The 23,869-nt window shown below is 38.9% G+C and overlaps 2 protein-coding genes across 5 annotated transcripts in view; both read left to right on the top strand.

Annotated features, from left to right (window-relative positions):
* Window positions 1-23,869, top strand: part of SHANK2 (SH3 and multiple ankyrin repeat domains 2) — a 771,218-nt gene that overhangs the window by 673,539 nt on the left and 73,810 nt on the right. For all 4 annotated transcript variants that reach the window (XM_019551544.1, XM_019551542.1, XM_019551541.1 and 1 more), the window contains one exon: window positions 21,669-21,799. In XM_019551544.1, the coding sequence (XP_019407089.1) occupies window positions 21,669-21,799 (131 nt within the window). The remainder of the gene's footprint in view (window positions 1-21,668; window positions 21,800-23,869) is intronic.
* On the top strand, window positions 310-19,414 carry LOC109321151. The gene is made up of 2 exons (XM_019551545.1): window positions 310-3,230; window positions 15,521-19,414. Exons 1-2 carry the CDS (start codon window positions 3,158-3,160, stop codon window positions 16,378-16,380), a joined length of 933 nt encoding a protein of 310 aa, XP_019407090.1. The 5' UTR covers window positions 310-3,157; the 3' UTR covers window positions 16,381-19,414.

The raw sequence follows: 23,869 nt of genomic DNA, 5'->3' as shown, positions 1-23,869 counted from the left end.
ATTGCACCCTATATAGAGTACCTTGTACAGAAAAGGTTTTAGGAATGCTGCGTCTCTGAAGAGTTCAAAATATGCATGATTTGCATGAGAGGTAGTGGGGGGATTGTTTTGTTTTTTTGTATGCGTGTGTGTGCCTTAACTGCTCTGCAAGAGAATGTTGATACATTTTTTTTGCATCATCAAACTATGGCATATACTAAAAATTATTGCTGTATCATATTTGATTATCTTGCTTTTGAATCTTTCAGTTCATCTAATATTGTTTTATTTTAAATTTCTGTGGCCTCTCATTAGTGGATAAAGGTAAGCTGCCAGAAGCCATTGTTAAAAAGCTGACAGTGTTAAAGCAGTACACCCTCAACCTCAACTTGTTCTTATTAGATTCTGTGGTGTACATGTCAATATTCTATTCAGTTCTAGGCTTGGATATAATCTTAATTCCTTTAATTTTTGGTAATGCAACATAATGAGTCTTTAATTTACTAGTTTTAAATGATTTATATGTGAGCATCCCAACTACGGGCTGTTATGTATTTCAGGGAATTTCAGCTTAAGATAACATGGCGTGATCAAAAGGGTTTGTTGTATCATTGAAAAGCGGTACTTCAGGACTAACAAGCGTTTTTTTCAAAAGGCAAAAAGTAAACGTATGCCGAGATGTATGCAACTCCTTGGCTAGAATAAAGTGTTTATTATCTGACATCTTATAAAAATGAATACTTGCAAAGTAATGAGTCTGAGTATCTCATAGAACACTTCTTTCTCTTACTGTGATCCTACATGGAATTAACTATATAGATTTCAGAATAATTTTCCTTGCATATTAGCTGAAATGAAGGTCAGCTGAAAGGAATTCAGTCTTGTGGATAATCATCTTTAAAAAGCAAACGCAGTAGTTTCAAGGCACTCATGTTATCATAAAAGAGCAATCATATCCATTTCTTAATGGTTCAAAACTCACCTTGTTTTCAGTAGGCATTTTGACCAAGAAAGAGAAACTAAATAGGTCCCTGAGTTGTTATACCTCAGTGTGGTATAGCAGTCAAATAAATTGATTAAGTTTTCCTCTCATTAATTCATATTATTTCTTGGAATTTAAAACTCAATTAAGAACAGAGATATGCAAATCTCAAAACTTTGTTGTTTTTGATTATTTTGCGTCATAGGCTCAGATAGCTGACTGTAGTTTTTCTACTGTCCGTGAATTACCCATATTTTTCTTCTGAGGTTAAAAATGTAAAATACACCTCCTTTTGTGGCTTTTTTCGTGGAATATTAAAATGTTGTTTAATTTACAATTATTCTGGTTTCATCATGCACAACTACCTAAAGGAATAATTATTTAGGCAACTATTTCCCCTTTATCAAGTCACTTCAAAGCCGGAGGATATCCCTGTGTTTCTCCTTTACAGTTCTTCTGACATTTTTAGATACTATCCTCCTGGCAATGAAGCACTGGAGAGGACTCCTTTAGGAGCCCTGAAAGAACAGTCTTGTAATTGGCTCAAAAAGTTGTCATTGTACAGCCTTGAGGCATTCTCTCCTAAAGGGGGAGCATTCCTTACTCCCAGCCCTTCCTGAAGCAGGAGGGAAATAAAAATTAGTTACACCACTGGAACTGCAAAGAACACAGTCACTAGCTAAGTATCTGAATATTTTAATTTAGAGTATTTAGTCTAACTGGCTCAACCTGGTAGGGTGTTTTATGGCTGTTGGCATTCTAATCAGCAACTCTCCTAATTGGAAGTAATAGTTCTACCTGCATCCACGTTAAAAAGAAAAGCCCATTAGGGGGGAACCTACATTTTCCCTTTATTCTTTTGTCCCACTAAGACTAAACAAACCTTAGACTGACATTACTTCACTGGTCTGAAGAACAGTGCTGAAGCTTGCTCCAGGGGTAAATGTCCTCCAGAAAAGGTATAAGGCTGCCAGAGCACAGCATACATTTTTTCTTCCCTTACAAGACTGAAGACATCACTTCTGTGATGCAAAAACACTTGCCACTTTCAAAGACAGGGGGACTGGTATTTCAGCTATGTGGCCTCTTAGTCTAGTTGTTATGGAGAGTGACAGGTACAAGAAGGCTTATAATGGGTAACAAACTCCCTATAAGTGAAATTTCTTCTTCATTCCCCATCAGACAAGAGGCTGATTTACATCCTGAAGTACAAGGTCATGTGTGCACATATATAGATGGTTAAACATTGAATGACAATGCCCACAATTTGTTTTTATTTAGTATAGATATTAACTAAATAGATTTTTTTTTAAGTATATATCAAAACAAAATGTATGTTTTACAGTATATTTTGTAGAAGGATAACACTATATATGTGTGTAAAAAGAAAAAAAACAGAGCAAAAAAGTCTGGATGTTCTCATTCGTCTGTGTGTGCGTGTAATCCTTCTGAATCCAATAAGCTTATAGTCTCAATAATGTCTTGTAGCAGATAGTTCCACTGACTGATTATGTGCTGTGTACAAACGTATTTCCTTTTATCAGTTTTAAACATAATGGCCTGTTACTTTAATGGAATGGTCACATGTTATGTATTGCAAGAAGGGGTAAAAATGAAGTCCCAGTTTGTTTTGTGTATTCCTTTACTCCTCGTTAAACTAAGCAATCCCAGTGTTTTTCAGTTCTCCATACTCAAGTTTTTCCCAGTCATTTATGTTGCCTGTCTCTGAACCTCTTCTATTTCTGTTTGTATGGCCATAGTTTCAGTTATTCTCTTCTTCATAGTAATACACAGTGTCCTGTCTACTTAGCAACCTCAATTGTTTACCTTCAAATGATTTAATCCAAAATATGGCATATAAAATAAGTTTATGATTCTATTCCACTTTTGAACAGCGAAGATGTAACATTTTCCCCAAATTTATATCCTTTTAATTCATCAAAAGTAACCATTTTGGATATTTTCGTACATTTTGTAAAAATAAATCTCATACAGAGCCAAGACATCTAAGTCTTACAGTGCAACAATTTTCCATAGTCAAAATCTAAACCCCAATAAACTGGGCTATGCCAAGAAGCTAATGCTAAGTGGCTTGAAAAGTACATGCAAATCTAGGTTGGCAGGGAGAGACTGACCTCTTAAGAATAGCAGAAAAATGTTTTTGCTCAAAAATCAGACAAGGATTTAGCATTTAAAATGGGCTTACCTTCAGAATTGATTCACAGTTCATTCCCTTTCTATTTCCAAGCTTCAGTACGGAAGAAGAAGGGTAAGGGGAAGCATTTTGTCTCTTGTTTAACCTGTTTCTCACCTTTCCATAGTGAAGGATAATAACATAACTGTATATGTTGGCATATGGTCCAGTTTATTTTATGGTGTCAAATGTACATTAAATATTGTATATGTTTTTACTTATTTAGCTGATAAATTGCAAACACATAAAGACCTAAAGCAATCAGAAGAACACATTTGAAAATATTTTCCCCATTTCTTCCTTTTGTCTTCTTTCCTCCATCCCCACCCCCATTTCCCTTATTCTGTCTCAGATTCTTTCCCAAACCCTTCCATATCATCTCGTCACAGTTACTGTGCTAACTGGCAGCCACTGAGAAATAATGGCAACTGATAAGAATTCAGTGTAGTCCTCCATCAGTTATTTCGCTTACCCTTGTAATGGCCAAATGTTACTCACATAACTACACAGCCTGTCTCAGAAAATAGGGACCTCACACATACATCTTGAACTTTGACCTGAAGAAATGCTGCTCTACACAATTTCAGGTTTTAATATAACATCTTTCACACTGTCCCGTATGCATGGAATGCCCTCCCTGAACTGATTCATCAGGCCACTACCCCCTTTTCCTTCAAATCTCTCCTTGAAACCCACATCTGCTGTGATGCCTATTAAACGATCATTCAAATAGTGATGGCTAAGTGGAGGGGCAGATAGGCATAGTCAACCTTTTATAACAGTTTACCAAAAATGTAGATGTATATTTGTTTGCGTTTGGCTGTATTCTTCTTTCCCCTCGCTTTGTATGTTATTTGCTTTCCTAGACTGTAAGCTCTTTTGGGCAGGGATTGTGTCATTGTATGTTTGCAAAGCACCTTGCCCAAAGGAAATCCTCAAACCCCCCTGAGTTTTTGAGTGATACTTCCATATAACAACTGATGGCATAATCAGTAGAAGAAATTTAAGGTAATTGAAAGTGAAGGAAGATGCCCCTTCAGTAGTGAACTATTCTTTCTGTCGTCTTATGGTAACACAGTAATTACCTGGGGGTTTTCCTCTTTGTTTTTGCTTTTTATTTTATTTTAATATATCCAGATTTTTTCTCATGTTGATCTTGTTAATAGCATGCAGCACTTCCAACTATGGGTACTTTCTTTCCTCAGAGCAGGATAACTTAGAAACTGTCCATTCAGATGCGATAAAACCTTTTTTTGTTAGTATGTTTCTGGTAGAGGTTTTATTTTTTAATTTATTTTGGTATAACAGTTCTTTATTATATGAATGATGTTGTAGAATAACAGAATTGAATTCATGTTTCTTAATGCCCTAGGGAACATAGTCATTTATAGAATCTTATTGTTTGTTTTTAGTTGTTTCAGGTGGGTTTCTGTTCTGTGTTGTTTTTCAGCTTTGTTTTTCTATTGGTTGTAGTTTTTTTGGTGAGGTCAAAGGCAAAGGCTGTTGATTTTTGTTTTTATTCAAATAGCCATATCATTTAGTACCATACCCAAATGTTTCAGTTAAGTAATAGGCAGACAAGGTTCTTTGGGTAGATATCTTTTATTAGACCAACTAAACAGTTGGAAAAATTGTTCTCTGCAAGCTTTCGGGTACAAATGCCCTACAACTAAGAACCCTAAAGCATGAAAGATATTGAATTTTTCCATTTGAAATGGAAACTTCACAATTGTATCTTCTATTGTAGACAGCATACTGCAGATCGCTAAAACCTTGAGTCAAACTACTTTGATACTTTTCTCCTCACAACAGATATCCAGTTCAGAGGAAGAGATTTTGAAATGTACATTTGCAGAATAGATGTTTTTTTTATTAATAAGAAGTCCTTTCTGGGTTTTTTCTTTTGTTTTTTTGTAAGTGTTTTAAGAATTATTGAATGAGTAGATGTGGCAGCCTGAAATCTAACAAATCTTTTTGTTGCAGCAATCATTGTTTAAGAGCAATATAGATTACAAAGTAAGAGCTAGGTTATATAAGCTTGTACTATGTACTGCTGAATAAATTTTTCATGCAGAAAATGAAACCAAAGATGCAAAATCTTTAAAAATTTAAAACATAAAATAATATATATAGTAAGAGTTGCACAAAATATAGTATTTGGAAAAGATAAAGTTCTTCATAGTATAGCACTCCATTTATTAACTAATCATTGATGCTGAATTTCAGTATGTTGCTTCCCATCATAATTTTCATCCCCACTCTATTTCAAGTCATACAAGTATGAGTGGAAGCTCAAAATTTTTATTTAAAATAAGGAAAAAACCTTGAACTCTAAAAATATGGCATTCATATGTGCATTGTGAAAAGTTGTTTGATTTCTATTTGCCCAGTTTGTATTTGGACTGTTTGATGTTTGGACTTTATTTTTTTTATTTTTTTGGATACAACTATTAAGGAAAAGATAGATAATTTCGGTGCAACCTCTAGATATAAGCTCTAAAGGTTTCATACTCAATCTTTTTATAGCCAGGAATGAATTTGATTTACTAAGCAATTTCACATTTTGGGGGTCTCTGCAGAGATCAGTAAGATATTGTTTTGACTGGAACAGACAAGAATGAAAAACAGTAGTGTAAAAAAGATTTTAAGAAGTTGAGAGAGCGTGGAGAAAGACAAAAAAATTGTTCTTGCAAGAAATGGAATACGTGACAAAAATATATTTGGATTAAGAAATACTAGGTTGGCAGTAGCTAGACAGTTTTAGATATGAGTTGGGTATTTTTTGTATCAACTTCAAGAGAAAATCTCTATTTTGTTAATAACTGTATTTGGGATTTGATATGGATTGAAGTATAAACAGCAAATATAAATGTAGAACTCTCCTTACTATTGACCAGATTAGACATTTATACAATTTCTGTCAATCATCGTCGCAGATGACTGTCTGGTATCTTGCATCTGACATTTAAGTAGTTGTATTTATTTAGTAGAAAAATATCAGTTGATGGCTTTCAAAAGAAATATTGTCTCTGTTCTCCGACAAACATCCACACTCCATCCCATTCTGTTTTATCCATTGTTTCAAAGGTGTCACACTCCAATGGCATCTGAAACAATGAAATCACAGAGCAAATAAATGTGAATGCCAAACAGAGGTTGAAACTAAAATGTTACCTTTGTTTGAAGAAAACGTGCACAGAAAGCCCTGGATCAGAAACCATTTTTTATTCCAACATGATGGAATTGATGATGGAGATTTATCTGCAGGATTACAGTGTGTGTACCAAGAGCACCGCTTCTGCAAAATCCACAGCTCCAACGTCCTTGATATTTTCCAATACCAACAGCAGTTTTAAATAGGAAGAAGGTTTTCCAGGCCTTTACCAGACAATACACACAGGAAGATAAAAAAAAAAAAAATAAAAAGGCACTGCAGCTCCAGGTTAAATGAAGAGTACCTGAAGGATGTGCTTGTAAGTAACCTACTTTCATTATAGGTTGGAAATGCTAGCTGGTAAACAATAGAACAAGTAAACTGAGTTGCCATCTTCACAAGGATATGCGGCAATGATTTTTTGATGGAGAGGCTTCAAACTCCTAGGCTTCTGTTCTTGTAATTACAGAAATGGGGCCAATGTATTGCCCTCTTCATCAGTGCAGCCATGTATGTATAGTCTAATTCCAAAAGATTTGCTGTGGATTCACACCAGGGTAGAAGAGAATAGAATCTGGACTGGGCTGTGTCCAAATTGTAAATGGAAAATATTGGAATATAGTGTTTGTGGGGGGAAAAAAAGCCTTTGCTTTCCATTTTCAAGTGATTTGGGATGCTAATCTGTATATGCAGTTGGTCGAAAGTACATAGGAAACTGGTTCTGAACAACTTAGGTGCCCTATGTCTCCCCAGTTGGGCACCAAAAAATGGCCACCAGTAGTGCTGGCAAGAGTATCGATAGACCTGAGACTTTTATATCTCTATATAGGCATGCAACTGTCAGTGATGACCACAAATTATGAGTTTTTATTATTAAAAACATAGCTAAATATATTACTCCTAAGATTCTAGCTCTATGATGACAAGCACTTAGTTGTTTTTCTTTGCTGCAGAACAATAATTGAAGAAGGTTTCCTCACCATCCAAGCAAAGCAATGGTGTAGGAGAAGCTGGAAAAGGAAGTGTAAGTGTTCAAAGGAAAGCACATTTTATGGTGGTTGGATCCATATGAGTGGGATACACTGGCATTTATGAGTGGAATGTTGTTCTAATAGACTACTATCGGTTGAATGTCTTCTAGTCTATCCAAATCAAGGGGTTCTTGATGAACACCAAGAATTGCATGGTTGTATTTAGTCTGACAGGGTTGCATGAGCAGAAATGTTTCCAGCATTTTTTTAATATGTTCTCTCTCTTTTTTAGGAGCCAGGGAGATGAACGGCAATCTCCCTCATCCCCCACCCCCCAAAAAAATGAAATAAAAATCCCCCCCAACACTTTTCCTGCCACTTCTCTTTTTTTCTTCAATTGTTCCTAAAGCCATGTTCATTATCTTCTTACATACTTCAAAATAAATGTATTTTTTATAATTCATGGGTGTTTGGTTTCCATTCCTTGGTGTGAAGAATGAGTGCATGTACTAGGGAAGATAAATTAGGAAAATACAACTTATTCCCTTTCACCCCCACCCTCATTTTGTTTCTTTGTTTGGATGACTGAGCCCCAGTTTTCAAATGCTGTCTCTCAAACAATGCATTCAAATTGCCACGTCTTGTTCTCAATCCTTAAAATTCCACCTGGTTTACAGGATGAAAGTGGTTTTTTTGATTATATTTTGTGCTTTGTGTTTTTGTTTTTTAAACAGGAACCAGTGTTACACAATGATCATTCCTCCTGCAAGGTAGGAAATTCCTTGCAAGGTAGGTTGAATTTTAAGGTTTCAGAACTGCAGGCAAATGTATATGCCCGTGTGTTTTTGTGTGGGTATTGGACATACTGTTAAAGAGCTGGTGTTTGAAAATGGGGCCTGCAACAAGATTCTAACATACCAAAAATAGCACTAGTTACTTTCTGCTTTCCTTTGAATTATCTTTTAATGGTATGATCATAATATGCAAATATGCCTCTTATGCACTGGGATGAAAATGTTTTAAATCCCAAAAGCACAGATAAGTCTTGGTTGGGAGCAAAAAATCTAGGTTCCTCTGCAGTGTGAGTATGTGCCAAACGCTTCTTGTGAATCATGTAATGATGTTTATAGATATTAGGTGTTGATTTATGTTGAGAGAGTCTTTGTAATAAAGCTTTTTTTACTGTTTATTTTATATATTTTCTCTTTTTCTCAGTCTTCCAGTATAATGATATAGGGTAACTTGAGTTATCCCAAAAGATTTCTGTGTTGCTATCCAGTTTTTTTAAAAGAGAACTTTTTTTTTTTTTTTGGATGGTCCATCTTTACTTTCATAACTAAATTCTTAAATAAGGTACACTTCTTGACTACATTCTACATTACGTTTTCCTTATACTGCCCCCTGAAGTTACATTTTTGCATATTATTTTCATTACAGTAAAAACTCTGATTTTTGGTGGTATATCTCAGGAATGATCATGTAAACTGTCTTGTTTACAGTGTGCCCACATGACACATCTTGCAAAACTGACTTAAGTTGGTTCCAAATTAAAATACAACCATAGTGATAAATTCTTCACTATGTAATGATTTTGAGTTGTTATTAGTTATGAACCTGGGCTTAACTTTGAAATGAAAATAGGAAATGTAAAGCAGTCTTATTTTTCTGGGGTTTTTTAAAAGCTGACATATTTATATGGTATGTTTTGGTGGCTTGAATTGTTTGTTATATTCTTATCACTAGAGTTGGTCACAAACTTCAAAGCCGCCTCTCAATATTTAAGGTGGAATTTATAAACCAGAGTTTTGGTTTGAAGCTATCTTTATGCACCAAAGGGCTGATGATACCTCAGTCTGGCTTGGTATACAAAACAAACCTAAAGGATAAAATATAGCAAGTCATATTTGTTTGGCCAGTATACTCAAAGGTGGATAACTAAAATTAGTCATATAAATATATTGTTAGGCACTGCAAGAGTGTGGACTGACTTTCAGAAGTGCTTAAGAATGTAAGACTGGGCCTGGGTCATCAAGTCAAGGTCACTGCTTTTACAAGCCACCATATCATAATTACTTTCATTACCTGACCAAGTTCCATCTAAACAATAGCTTGGGGATTTGGGGGGTATTTTTTGTTAGAAAACTGTTCCAAAAACTCACTGTTCTCTTCACCTTCTCCTAATTTCCAGTCTGAATTAATCAACAGCCAGTTTTATACCCATCCGTCCTTCATGCCAACATGTGTTAGTTAGCTGAAATAGACATCTGCTCATCTTTTGTTTTGCCAAGATCTTTTAGTCTCCTTCCACTAAGAGGAGACTGTAATCTGGAAGAAGCACAACAGGGTGACAGGTGTTCCATACCTCGGTCATGCTACCTGTTTACTTAGGTGCCTAACCTCAGGCAAACAAGTTGGTAAAGATTGGCTCACGTTTACTGTACTTTGCTTGCCCTGATTGTACCCACTTAGCTTCTGATCTCTGTGCTAAAAAACAACCCAAACATATTTTTTAAATATATTTTCAAAGGTTATAAAAATGACTGCATCAAAGCTGTTACATTTTTGGTGAATGAATACATACAGGTTTGACAAATACATTTAAAGAATGCACGTGCCTTCTTATATATATAAAATGGAGTATTCCTTTAATGCCAGTACTGCTTAGATGCACTTAATTATTCTGAGGAGGTGGTAAATAATACCACTGCATTTATGCCCTTTGCCATTTGACAAAGAACAGTCAGTACTTTTCCATGACAAGAAAATACACATTATCTAATCTTAAAGGAAGTGGCGAAACCGAGGTGAATTTCCAATCTCGTACATAAGAAAGACAGTGAAACAAATGTGTGTGTGTTCATGTGTATACCTGTGTGCACTTGTGTGCAGTATATTAAAAGCTAGGTTTTTTTAAATGCAGAAAAGGTTTGACATGGCAGGAAGAACAAAGTCACTGCGTGCCCATCAGTTTTCAGAAGGAAATAGTTTATACACCAGATGTTTGACTGTGTGATTAATTGCAGATACTAGAAAAGGTGTGTAAAGCCACAGCACATAGGTGCAATTGGCATTGCGCTAAGTTTTGTGTAACTGATTGTGCCTGGTGCAGTTTCTCTCTGTCTATCTTAGGTATTTACAAGGCATCTATCACCTTGGTACCTAAGCAGTTTGAAAAATGCACCTGCCACAGAAGTCATGATGCAGATACAGGCAAAAGCCCAGGTCCAGAGCAGCAATGGCAGGCCCCAGGAAGCTCCCCAGCTGTCACAGTTGTAGTTGAGCTCCTGGCCATACATGGTGTGCCTAAGCATCATCTCTACTTACTTGTCAGCGGGAAGAAGTTCAGCTCCACTTGTGGGGAAAACTGGAAAGAAAGATAATGGAAAAGGCAACGATCCAGTAGGAGAGTTGAAAAGAAATTGTGGGATTTCAAAAGGAGGGATTCTTAAAGAGCAGCACATCTCAGGGGAGGGATCAACTGCCAGTCGAAGTGGCAGGTAAGGCACAATGCAGGCAATAAGTCTCAAGTGTTCTCCAACGAAAAAAAGTTAAATAAATACCTCTGATGTCCATAAAGTCTGTCTGCTATCCAAAGCCCACTGTTCTTGGCCTCTGTCTTGGTCCTCTGTCCCTACAGCTGAGTAGGCCTTACAGTTCTCTGTGGATTACAACCCAGAAAACATACTAAATCATTTTCAGCATCCTAAAACGTGGTTAGTAACAAACCTGAAGGACTTTCACCATGCAAGTACGATGTTGTGTTAACATGGTGCAGTGAGCCAGCCCCAGGAAGCAGTATTCCAGATCCATGAGTTTACCCATCCAGTTGAGGGCTGATGTAGCTCTGACTTCTGGCATCATTTAACAGATGGCCTACCCACAGCTTGCTGCATACAGGGCTGGGAATAGGCAAACTGGTGTTGGCATAAAAGAAATAACAAACCTGTCACTTGGCTACCAAAGGAAGTTACAACATTGATCGGCCACTTCAGAAAAAAGCTGATTAGATGCAACATTCACATGAATGTGTCAGCACAGTAGGCACAGATGTATAATTTGCCAGTCCTAACCTCTGTCCCTGAAACAGAGGACTTCTCTGGCTGTATCAGGGAGAGGGGGACTCTTAACATTGCCACTCAGGCCACCTTAAAGACACCATGGATCTATTGACAAAATGATAATCAATAAGGGGAAACAAAGTGCTACTCGATGTAGGTTTTTATATATCTATCTATATCCATATATACATATCAGTCTATATACCTATAGATACAGCTTCAGCATATGTGATCAAGCATTGAATGTACAGTGGGCCCCGGACTCAGACCCTCAGTACCTCTGCCACTTCTCACCTGCACACTTCTTTCTCTCTCCCTTACAGACTGTAGTTAAAATTATTTTGTAGGGTTGGGGACAAGGAATGAGTCCACAACTCAGGAGACCATGAAAGATTGCTGCTTAACATCCTAAGGGATACGTGTGCAGCCAAGAAATGGAATGCCGTTATGAGAGAAGTATGTTAGCTCTTAGTTTGTGCAGTTTTCCATATCACTGTGAGCAAACTGGCTGACATGGGCACAGGTTCAGGATGGAAAATACTGGTGAGGTCAGAGGGAGCCTGGATAGTTCTTTCCTTTTCCATTTTTTTCCACCAAGGGAAGTTACAGGATGGTACTAGTACCCACTGTATCTTATAACTTGGCTTAAAAAGAGAGAAATGTTGTTTAAACCAATTAAAAAGCTGTTAATGCATTAATGAATACTGTTGGGTTTATGAAACCTCTACCAACTTGCACCACTAACCTGGCACATTTACTGCTACTTCTGTGGAGCCAGCCCATTGCCAAGGAGGTGGGGGTCAAGAGAGTCCAGCTGTAAGTTAACTTGGCTTTAGTTTTGCTGTCACCAGGCATCAGTGCAGTGAGCAATCTAGTCTTCTGGGTGAGCAGTACAATATCCAGGCAAACTAAATTTTCCATTGCCACGCCTCCTCTACAACATCAACAGAGCAGCTGGTGCTATCATTTTAAATTCCAGTCTGAATTTACCAGGAGTGACCTTTGGTCACCCAAGAAAGGATTTCTTGGGCACAGATTGATAAATTCAACACTATGGTGTCAGCCTTTGACCCTGAGGCAAAGTTCCCATGATTGTTCTGCAACAAATGAAAGCTTGTGATGGCCATGCTTGTAATGTGGCCTTGTTTTCCCATGCCCCATACCAATATTTAATAAAGCTTATGTAAACGTAGTTACTGGAGTTGGTTGAACTCTTTGTTACTAGAGTTGGTCATAACTCGCATTAGTTGTGAGTAATCCCATTTTTCATTAACATCTAGTTAAGAAAACCTATTCCAAATATCTGTGAATGTATTCATTATTCATAAGTATTCGACAGTAGTTTCCACAAATAACTTTCTGCCCATAGGTTGTTTGCAAAGTGTTTGCTTTAGCATATTTGTCATTTGTGTATTTGGTCACCTATGCCAGATGCTGTTGTTTGAGCTCCCTGATTGGGAGACTGGAAATACTTTAATTATGAGAATGATGCTTAGTAGAGTTTTATAGTTTTTGTTTTTAAAGAAATAAACATTCATGCTAAAATTTGAATAGCTTTTCCACAATATCGGCCTCTGGCAGGTGCACAAATATGCATGAATAACAAAAATAATATGACCCCATGAATCATAACAGACTAAACTCAGTGATATTCACAAACTAGTATGGTTTGTTGGGGGTTTTTTTTCAGTTTTTGCCTTTTTGTGTTTCTTTTCTTTTTATTTGACCAGTACCATTATTAGGTGGGATATGTTCAGAATGCTTGTCAGGAAGTTTGACATGTTGAAAGCATGACCAAGATATTTTGTATACCAGTGACAAAACCAGAACATATAATCCCTTATCTTACTCTGATTCCATAAAAATTTAACTGGAATGTGTGTTTGCTGTGTGGTAAAAATAGCTCCCCTGGTTATTTTATTTTATTTTTTTTGTTCTTTTTTTTTTTCATGTGTACTCAAGCAAAGAATTGTTAAGAATTAATATCATGGTTCTACATTGTAGATGCTAAGGGATATTTGTTACAAAGGTCACAGCTATGGCTGTCAAAGCTGGGTTGGGGTAGGAGGAAAGGAGAATAGAATTGAAGAGGTATTGGGTATGACAGTGGGATGATATCAGAAAGTCCCTTTCAAAATTTCCCTGCAATGGAAGAGCCAATGATTGCATGACAATTTGTCCCTAAAATCATTTCCATAAGGAGCTCATGCCTTTTTACAAATACAATCTCATCCTCACTTTCCATAAAACATGCAACTGGACAGTCCGATCAAATGCAGACAGAATGTGAATACTTTGAATGTGAATACTTTAAAATAATGACATTATTAAATGCACAAATAGTATCCATGCTCTCAGCATTAAAACAATCAAATTCAATCATAATTATAGTAAATCATTAACTACATTGAATCCCTTTAGATAGATATAATATTATGAGATGGATTAATGTGTAAAAGAGGGGCCCTTGGGTCTGTCAGAGGGCCTCAAAACTAAGAACAAAAATATTATCCCAGAAATGCCCGATTCTTTTTTTTAAAAAAAACCAAAAACCCTCAGCTTATTACCTCAAAAGCACCCTTCAGATATAAATGTACAACTTGAAATGAAGTTCATAAGAGCAGCATCTAGTGTTATATCAAAGAGTAGAATGGACTCCATTTAAAAAAAAAAAATTCCCATTCCAGTGCCAGAAAGTATGTATGACATAGACCCAGCATTCCAAACACCCTAGCACCAAAAACACAGTATGCCAGTTAGTCAGTGATGATCAACACATGTTGTCACTTTAGATACTGGTCTTTCTGAGTATAGTGCTGCTCCCACATATCCCTTGCCTGAGAGCTAGGAAAACAGGCTCCTTCAGCCTACAAAATTGCAGTCTTCACCTGGACAGTTAGGCTAGGTACAGACATTCAAAAAGCCCAAGGCGGAATCCATCTAAGTTACGCGGTTTTCTGTAAGCGGCGTAGTTTAGATCGGTAGCAAACAGAACACTCATTCGCCCTTTGGTGGGGGGAGGCAGGCAGAGCAAATGTTAGACAGGTTCTGCCATTTTTAAGTCAAGTCCTTATGCCGAACTTCTGTTCTGTTATGGGTATAGACCGGTTTCCGATCACTTATACCATAAAGGTGTAATGTCTGTACCTGGCCTCACAGATTGATTTCTGATGGCCAAATTGTCCCTCCAAATGAAAGGTGGACTCATTTCTTGTTTGTTAGGACGGAGAGTTATGCCTTCAGTATATGTAATCAGAAATGGTGCTGAACAGATCATGCTCTAGTATGAGATGTCATTGATGTGAGCACAAAGTCTAGTCGTTTTCAGCTGCTGGGGTATATTTTTATATAGGGGAGGATTCAGAATAAATCCATGTGTAATATCCTCCTCATTAGCATATGTAACCATCTCTTCTTGCACACTAAATTGTGCACAGAGAAGCACTTACTCCCACATTTCTACCAAATGTCCTCAGGCAAGGGAAAAGACAGCCAGGGGAGAGCAAAGTGAATTTTTTTTCCAAAGGAAAAGGACATCCTGTTGAGCAATGTCCTCAAACATCATAACCTACCATTTGGAGACACCTACAAGCTGCACTGCATGCAGAAAAGGTTGGGGAGGGCATTGCTCACAGGATAAATGCTTGTAGCAACTACATTCGCTCTGCAGCAGTGCTTGGGGAGGTGGGTGGTGTGACATGAAACGTCGGACAAAAGAGAAGATAGCCAGCAGTGCTTCAGAACAACAAAGGGCTACTACACAGGCCAGTGGTGGAGCACCTCTGACACCACAGGAGGCTCAATTTGGACAATTGACCCTGAGCTCATCCCAGGGATTTCTGACTGACACCACTACAATTCATAGGTGAGCTTTTTGATAGGTTCACTGACATTTCCTGTCACAGTCACAATGAGGTGAATTGGTAGTCATGCCTTGGGATCCAGCACAGTTGTGTGTGTTATGGGTACAGGACAGTGTGTATTTTTATATAAAGTGGTTAGTTACTTCAACTGCCACATGCCCAATTCAGCCACTAAAATTTAGTCTACCTTTCTGTTTGCCCAAACACATACACTCTGGTTTCCCAACTGGCTTCTTTCTATGTGTTGTCCATGCATGTAGATTCCTCCATCCTCGTGGCCTCAGATACAGTGGTTGTTGCTCCTCTATTTGATTGCCAGATGTCACTGGGGAACAAGATGGGGAGGTTCCTGGATCCTCGGGACAATCCAGACGTCAGAGAGGGAGTTCACCATCCACGCCTGGAGAAGAACAGGAATCCTCGGTGCCTGCTTCTGATGAAGATTCACCAGCCAGAACCACAGAGAGTTGGCAGTGGCCATTGTCATCATCTGAAACACACAGCAACATTGGGGAAGATTTTGAGGGATTTCAGACACCAGAGCGGACTCCAGAGTGTACCATGGACATACAGTCTCCTGGGGATCAATCTCTCAGTAGGACTCCTCAGTTTGAAAGTGACTCTCCTGAGGAGGAGGGGAATAATGAAATGAATGAAGAGAGCCATGGTGTTCAGCCAGTCGCTAGGGATCAGGGTTGGAGAGGGCAGCCCCAGCTAACAGAGGGGGAGAAGCTGTTGATGGAAACCAACAGTAGGATTGTGCAGCTGCTGGAAAATATCAAGAGGGAGCATGCACAGTCCATGGGTCTCATGTCACAGTCCATGGGCCGCATGGAGCTGCAGCTAGGCATTGTGGCTACATCCACAAGAGCCATCCATAACTACCTGTCTGAGATCTTAGCTTTCCTCAAACAGCCAAGGACACAGGTCCTTGAAACACGTATCTCCCAAAGAGCCACCCCCCATGTTGAGTTAACCTGTGCCTCAACATGGACTGGTGAGGATGCAGTGGCAGCCTCCACTGTATACTTACCAGGGGATGAAGGGACAAGTGACTCTCGAGAACCACCGCAGGCCACCATGCCCTGTCGCAGTGGCCGGATGCAGAGAGCCATAACAGAGAGAGCCTCATTGCCCATGCCCACACGCCAGGCAAAAGGGGGAGGGAAGAAAAAATAATCACACTAGTGATAGGATTTTTAGGGGGTTTTTTATGTGCCTGTCCTTTTAATTCTTAGCCATAAGGCCATGAGTGGCAGAGTTCAACCATTTCTACATTGGCTAACATTGTATTCTGGCTGACTAGATTAGTCTAACATTTTGTAGTTTATACTTGCATTGTTAACAATGTGTGCTGCTGGTATTTGAAGAACATTTGCCTCTGTTCTTTCACTTTAGCCTCATAAGAGCATTTTTTTACTCTGTGCCAGGCATTCATTGCTTTTCTTACAAATACAAGTCATTTCTTGAGGCAGCTGTTTTTTTGAGTTTTCTTTCTCCATTATCCCTGTTCCCTCTGAGCAAGCATTCTGGACTTGGTGGTAAGTATGCAGGTCTTGGCAATATTCGCCTCAGAAATTGTGTTCTATCAGTCTTTGCCTGGTGTTTCTGGCATGCCGGCCTGAGGTGTTGGGGTTAGCCTGTAATGGATCATGATCATTCTTATCCTCTGTGGGTCTGATGAAATCGATCTCTAGACCCTCAGGTGGAGCTAATCCACGTGTCTTGGCTATGTTAATAAGCAATGTTGCCAGGATTATATCATAACTTTGGGGGCCTGTACAGTAATGTCCCACCAGATCTATCTAGGCGCCTGACTCTCATTTTCAAAGTTTCTTTTTATGATGGATCTGGTGGCTTGGTGGGCAGCATTATAATTTTTCCTCTGAGAGAGTCTGGAGATTTGGATCAGGAGTCTTAGCCAATATCTTTGTGGAATAAAGGACCATCTTCAGCAAGAAATATATTATGCAGGGGAAGACTGTCCCCAATAATATCACAGATACTAATTAATTTTTTTTTAAAATCCCAGTGTTGACCTAGCAGCCAAACCACATGAGAATGTAAGCGTTATGACATGCTGTTGGGCACTGTGCTACTATGTCTGTGATAAAGAGCTTTGCATCAGAGATGACCTTCACATTGATAAAATCAGAACTCTTTCCTGTTCCTTTTGACCATCTAATTTCCTGAGGGGCAGGTGCCCTGAGCATTATGTTGGTTTTCAATTGGTAGCCTGCAGGGCACATGGAAAATACACTTTGCGATAAAATTCTTTTATGACTGTTGGTGCTGCCTCTCTCGGGGGAATTTAATATAGTGGCACTCAAATTGCTATATGCATGCAGAGGCATCAGACTGGCTTATACATGTGATATCCCTGATGGTTCTCAGAAAGGATCCCATTACCAAAAGCCCCGTGACCAGTGGTGACTGTAATTATCACAGGTGTAGCATGGCTCCTGTGTTTGATTCCCTACATCCCTTTGTAACCTTACATGAAATGGTTTGGAAGAGTTTGTATGGCAAACCTGTATTGAATTTCTCCTCTGACAAATACTGAAAGGCAATCTTAGCCCTAAAAGTCCTCTTCTGCAGATGCATTCAGGCTGTGCTCTGTCCAGGGAGCCAAAGGCCTTCTCTTCCCTTTCTCACTCCCGGTGACTGAAGTTGGTCAAAATGTAAGCAGGAAGCACTTCGCCAGTGTGCAAACCAGCCACAAACTGCTCTTTTAAGTGTGCGTGTGTGCTTGTGGCAATATTTTGCTAAATGACTGGTTTAATGATGAAACACAGCTGGTGTGGGCTGACCTCTGGTGTAGGCAGTTAGCAGGTACATCTTCTAGTTTAAACTATTTTCCCCATAACTAACTGCATCTAAATGCACGCCTTTTAATGTTCAGTTTTGAGTGCATTTCTTTGGCCATGCCACCAACACACCTCTTGCCAGGTGTAAATGTTTCCACTTGTATTCTGTTTGTGCCCAATGTATGACTTTTTTTGAGTTTTCTCTTGTTCAAATTGTGTATATAGGTATCCTTATAAATTGATTTCTGGTACAAACATGTAAGTCCCCTTCTCACTGCTGCAAAAATAAATATTGCAAAAATATGTAAGACCACAAAAATGTTGAGGGGAGAAGTTCATTAGCAGGCCTGACACAAGGGAGGTTCTATGGAGTATGTCCATCGTTTGAAAATATTTTTCTCATGCAGATATGCTTTGCGTGTTGCTACTGTAGGTATGAACAACTAGTTTAAGGGTATAGGCAAGTGAAAATGTATCCCTACGTTATCTACCGTTTATTTCTTTTGGATGAGTTTGAAGTGGCACTACATTCCTACCAAAGGCCAGTTACCTTTCTTCACCTAGCTAGCATGTACATAGTAGTATAAAGAAAACGTATTAATTCACATAGTGCTGTCAGTTTAAAAGTGTGGTGGATCTGGGCCTTATAGTAAGATTTTGTATTCTAGAGGACCCGCCATGTAGCTTTTGCCATTTGGGATTAATCTTACTCCACCCTACTTCACCCCTGCCACACACACACACACACACACAGATGAGGTGCTTTTGAAGTTTCCAAGTTTTTTGTTCTTTTAGGACACCATCCTAGTTTTCTCCCTTTGTTCTCAAATCTAAGGCAGGAGTGCAGAAGAACAAACTGGGTGGCATTAGCAGTTCAGCTATTAGAACTACTATCTGATAGCTAGAAATAACCCCTAAAAGGTTTCTTGCAAAACAGCTTAATCATGTAGTATTCATTTTCCCACTCCCATCTCCAACCTGCTTCAACAGTTCTCAGCTAGACTTGAAAAGGAACAAAGCATTGTTTGAATGAGAGCAGCTATAGGGCGAGAAAGACTGAGGACCTGACAACATTAAAGAAGCTATAAAATCGCAAAGAAAGTTTCCAACAAGTTGATGTGGTAGTATTATAAGACTTTGTTTAAAAAAGAAAAATCTGTACCAACTGATATTTTGGTTGGATTCAGTACTGGAATCTGACTTTTAGTACTGTCTTTAAAAAAAAAAAAAAAAAAAAAAAAATCAGTACAGTTGGAGGGTATGTATGTTTCATTCCCTGAACAAATACTTTCATGCTTTTCAAGTGTCTGTCATAGCCTCATCATTCTTTCCCTGTAGTTTTTTTTGTTGTCTGAAGAGGTGTATGGTTATATGTGTCTGTTCAAAATAAAGGGGATGAGATTTTATATGGCATATTTATATTTCTTACTTATAGATTTTGAGTGACTAGTGGTTCAATCCCCCAAACACCCTATTCTCTGGAACCCACAGACCAATATGTTTGACTAAACATCGTAAGGGCTAAAGAGACATCATACAAAGTCTTTGAAGCCTTGATTTTTTTTTCAGACACCCCTGAGTTTGAAATTGCAGTCTAGCCATATCTTTGTGATATAGCTCTAATGTTCAAGAATAAATCCTTGACTTTCTGATGCCTTTTATCCATCAGAAGGTGGCAAATATATATTTCTGAAAAGTGCAGCATTTGTATTACTGCTAAAATTTTATCAAATGCTTTTTAATTTTTTTTTTCCTATTTCTGTATATTTGTAAAGGTTTTCAGGATCTGACTTTTTTTTTTTTCTCTCTTCCCCTTGGAAGATCCATCATATAGAAAATAAACCAGGCAAACAAAAATTGACACTAACTCCAGTTGAAATTGGACAGTAACACTTTTCCTAATGAATTAACTTACTGATCAAATAAACCTTTCTTTTGATGACCCCTCTGCGTGTCATCCAGAGTTCCAAGAACGTCAAAAATTTTCTCAAACAGAGAAGATTGAATATAGTTCCCCTAGCTCCCCCTGTTTTAAAATGCTGTTCCTGCAATACAGGAATCTGCAACATAGAGCTACTGTTTAGAAAAAGCCAACATTATTTTCCTTCTACCCACTTTCCATCCATATCCACACTCCCCAGGCCCAGAGTGTGCTGTTTTTCAGTGAGGGATCAAGCTCAAATACCCACATCCAATACTTTGCATGGTGGTGAAACTTCTAGACCACTGGAAAGCTGTTTTAAGTCAGTAATAACCTAATGACCAGACTTTCCTTTCTCCATAAAACAAATGAACAGATATTTGAGAGATAGGCATCCTATACTTAATTCCTGAAAAGTAAGCTTTTCATTATTAATTTTTGTAAGACTTCAGTTTGTGAAAGCGTACCATTAGAGGAGTTAGTAAGCTAAGGAACTGCATCAAATTGTACGTTACTTTCATAAGTGCACGTAGTCTGGGTGACTGGCATCCTATTGTTTTGGAGGAATTAAAACTAAAAGCCAGCCTAGCTTAACATGACTGCAAAATTTAGGATAGTACATGTGGTGCCATTGCAGTCTATGCTTTCATAGGGACAAATAATGCAGTGAAGATGGGATGAGAAAAACCTTTAGCTACTAGTTTAGCTTCTAGTCCTAGTTCAGAGACTGAATTACTCTTTAGCCTTGGGCAGGTCACTGAATTACTGTGCCTGAGTTTTCCAATCTGTAAGAAGTGGAGTAGTGATAAGGGAGTTGAAGGTTTTAATTAGTTGATTGTGTAGTGCTTTGAAATAATTAAAATGAATGTAGTAGAAAAGTGTTAAATGTTCAGCAACTTTTAAAACTATAACAGCATTTAATGACTGCTCATTTTGTTTGTAGTCACAATTGAAGATGGTCTGAATCAAACCTTGGGATCCAAAATCTCATGAACTTTGAGGGATCTTGATGGAAACATCACCACCAGAATCCTGCCAAAACTATAGAGGGTAGACCAAAAACCTAATTCTCAACAACCAAGCTTCAGTTCAGATTTGAGTTTTTAATCTATCTTGCCAGTTTCTGGCCACAGCTCAATATAACTTTTGCCCCAGATGGTAAACATTTAAAAAAATCATATTTAACAGTTTAATTTTATAAAGACGTGATTCAGTTTTCAGTAATGCTAAATGCCTTTACCTAATAGTCTGAGATCATAAATAGATTAGAAAATAATTACTGGAGAAGAATAAGTAGAAAGAGCACTCTTGAAGTATTTGTTATAGTTAAAATAACACTGAAATTCTGGTGGCTTAGTACTGTCTGCTTATCGCTATGTGAAACAGTGCTCTACGGGTACATTATTTCTAAAGGTCTTCTTTCCGTTTCTATATAGATATTCTCCCTTCACATATTGAAGGTTTGAAGAAGAGGATTGTTTTTCGAGTCACACTAAGTAAACATTAAATGCATGCAGGCTTAAAATTAAAGCATGCATGCTATGTAGCAGCAATATAAAGTGCTCGGCTTGCACGACTTATGATGCTCAAGCATTGCCTTGTTAAAATGCCAAAAAAAAACCCTTTTTCTTTGCATTTTTTTTTTTGAAAAGTAAATCTCTTCCTTTGACCTTGCGATACTTAAATTTTCAGTATTGGGACAAATTATATTTATTTTAGTGAACACTTTTATGTTACAGATAAAGTGGATGAAATAGTACCAGTTTCCAAGCCATCAAGAATTGCAGACAATGCAACTGTGGACTCACGGGTGGCAACTATTAAACAGCGGCCTTCCAGTAGATGCTTTCCCTCCGTTACTGATATGAATGTGAGTGGTGGCTAGCAAGTATTTGCTTTTGGTTTATGCTTTTGGTTATGATGTTGCTAGCTGGTACTATTGAAAAAGAACAGCATTTTTATGCACTAATAAAGGAATAGTTGCAAAATGGCTACATGTTCACCAACAAAAAGTTTTCTTCTTTTCCACTCTATGAAACCTAGTAATAGTTGACAGTAAAACCAGTCTGAAGGTCTGTCCCACTCTGAGGTTTACTGTTCCCAGAAATATTGATTTAGTTTTGTTTTGACAAGATAAAGGGACGATAGGTAAGGGAGAGGAAGCAGCATTCAGGCACCGAAAGCTAAATAGATTTGAAATTTTAAATCTTTAAAAACTAGAGGCAGTGACTGGAGAGGGGGAATGTCCTTTAGATTTGAGTTGGTTTCCCCATAAAATTTTTAAATAAGAGAAAATATTTTTCCTCATCTTCTGCTGCATTTGTTTTTTACTGCCTACCTGTCTAAAGTAGCATCACTCTTCATTCGGAGGCTTTGCACTTCTTGATCATAGGGAAATGTCAAAGCTTTCTGGAATACATCAGTACTGTTTCATTAGGCAGAAAATAACAGAGAGAGGAGGGGTGGTCTCAGGCAGAGGAGTCTGGTGCCGGATTGGGACCATGGGGTTTCTTGTAGCAAAGCAAGCAGTGGCACTGAGGTTAATGCAGCCATTGCCCACCCCCTGCTACCGACACATCCCAAACAAGACACTCTGCCCTGGATTTTGATGGCAGATTGTGCCTCCATTTGCCCTATCTGCAAATTCCTGACTCCTCTGGAAACCCCAGGGCTGTACTTTCCACACCCCTCATCTAGGGTTAGAGTAGTGGACTGAGACTTTAACAAGGTCAGATCTAGGTGGGTGCAGTAATTGTCCCCAAGTGACCTAGGCACAGAGGAAGCCCCAGAGCCACTCCTGCTCCCCTCCAGCTGCAGGGTGCCAGGCTTGGCTTGAAACATCAGTGGCAGCAGGCTGGTTTCCTCTTCCTGCCACTCCCCTTGTTTCTCTCTGCTGGCCAGGAGCAAGCCGCTGGAAGAAGGAACCTGCCTCACACTGTTGTCATTATGTGTGGCTGTTACAGGCACAGGGAGACCCCACTCCAGGTTTGGGTTGCAGGTAGCAGCTGTATGGGGTGTTGGGCTTATCCAGGACAGCAGCGGTAGCATGATCGGTCCTCCTTCCTGTGCCTGTTCCCAGCCAGTGGGGGACACCTAGGTGAGGCAGGGACATGTAGGGGAGGTTGCAGGTGGGCAGGGAGTAGGTGCTGAAAGGCAGAACCTGTACACTGTCACCACTATCCTCGGCCAATCTCGGCTCCCTGCACAGGTAATCCCTGCATCCCCTAGAGCCCAGAAGGCTCTCGGCTTCTCCCCACCCCCAGGTTAGTTGGGGACACCTGCAGTAGTCAGCAGGTCCTCCCCTTCATGTGCTTGCTTTCTATCCAACTCCCTGATGTCCCCCACTGGCCCGAGCCTTCTGCCATACTGGGTCCCATCCTCTCAGCAGCTCAACAGTTCTTTGAAACCAGATTCTGGTTTGACATGACTTGAACAGCTGTGCAGAATGTGGCACTGGTTTAGGGAGAGAATTAAGCAGAAAAACAGTTGCTTGTAAAATGTGCTACAAACTTTGGTTATTTTTCTTGTTTGAAAATAGCTGTATTTAAAATTATGGTATTTAAATTTCCTAAGATTATGTATACCAAATATACTGTTTAATTTGACCAATGACAATTTAAGATGAATAACAAAGTAGTTTAAGGCAGGGCCAGGAAAAATATGACCTGCAGGCTAGTTCCAGCCTGCCAAGGCAGGCCATTCTATCTGGCTGACAGGCTCCCTAAAAAGAGTAGGAAATTAATATTTATTTGCTCCTGGCTGTCTGTCAAAGCTGACAGGAGCCAGGGGCAGAAGGACCCAGGGGGTGTCCTCAGCTGAATAGAGAGGCCTAGTTCTGACCTGCCTCTAGCCACTTCATTCTCCTCCTGCCTCTGCCCTGCTCCAGCACCACCTGGCTCCCAGCTGCATCAACAGACTGGGGATCATGGGGCCATGCTGG

Source organism: Crocodylus porosus, unplaced genomic scaffold, assembly GCF_001723895.1.
Source record: "Crocodylus porosus isolate Cpor-Errol unplaced genomic scaffold, CroPor_comp1, whole genome shotgun sequence".
NCBI lineage: Eukaryota > Metazoa > Chordata > Crocodylia > Crocodylidae > Crocodylus > Crocodylus porosus.
Note: the sequence above shows the minus strand (reverse complement) of the source record. Positions and strands in the feature narration are given on the sequence as shown.

What these genes read in the sequence shown, in the direction of transcription:
- LOC109321151 (XM_019551545.1), top strand. Translation starts at nt 3,158, where the DNA reads ATGGGCTTACCTTCAGAATTGATTCACAGTTCATTCCCTTTCTATTTC. An exon ending in TTCAGTACGGAAGAAGAAGG is followed by an intron (nt 3,231 to 15,520) that starts GTAAGGGGAAGC and finishes TTTGATTGCCAG; the next exon opens with ATGTCACTGGGGAACAAGAT.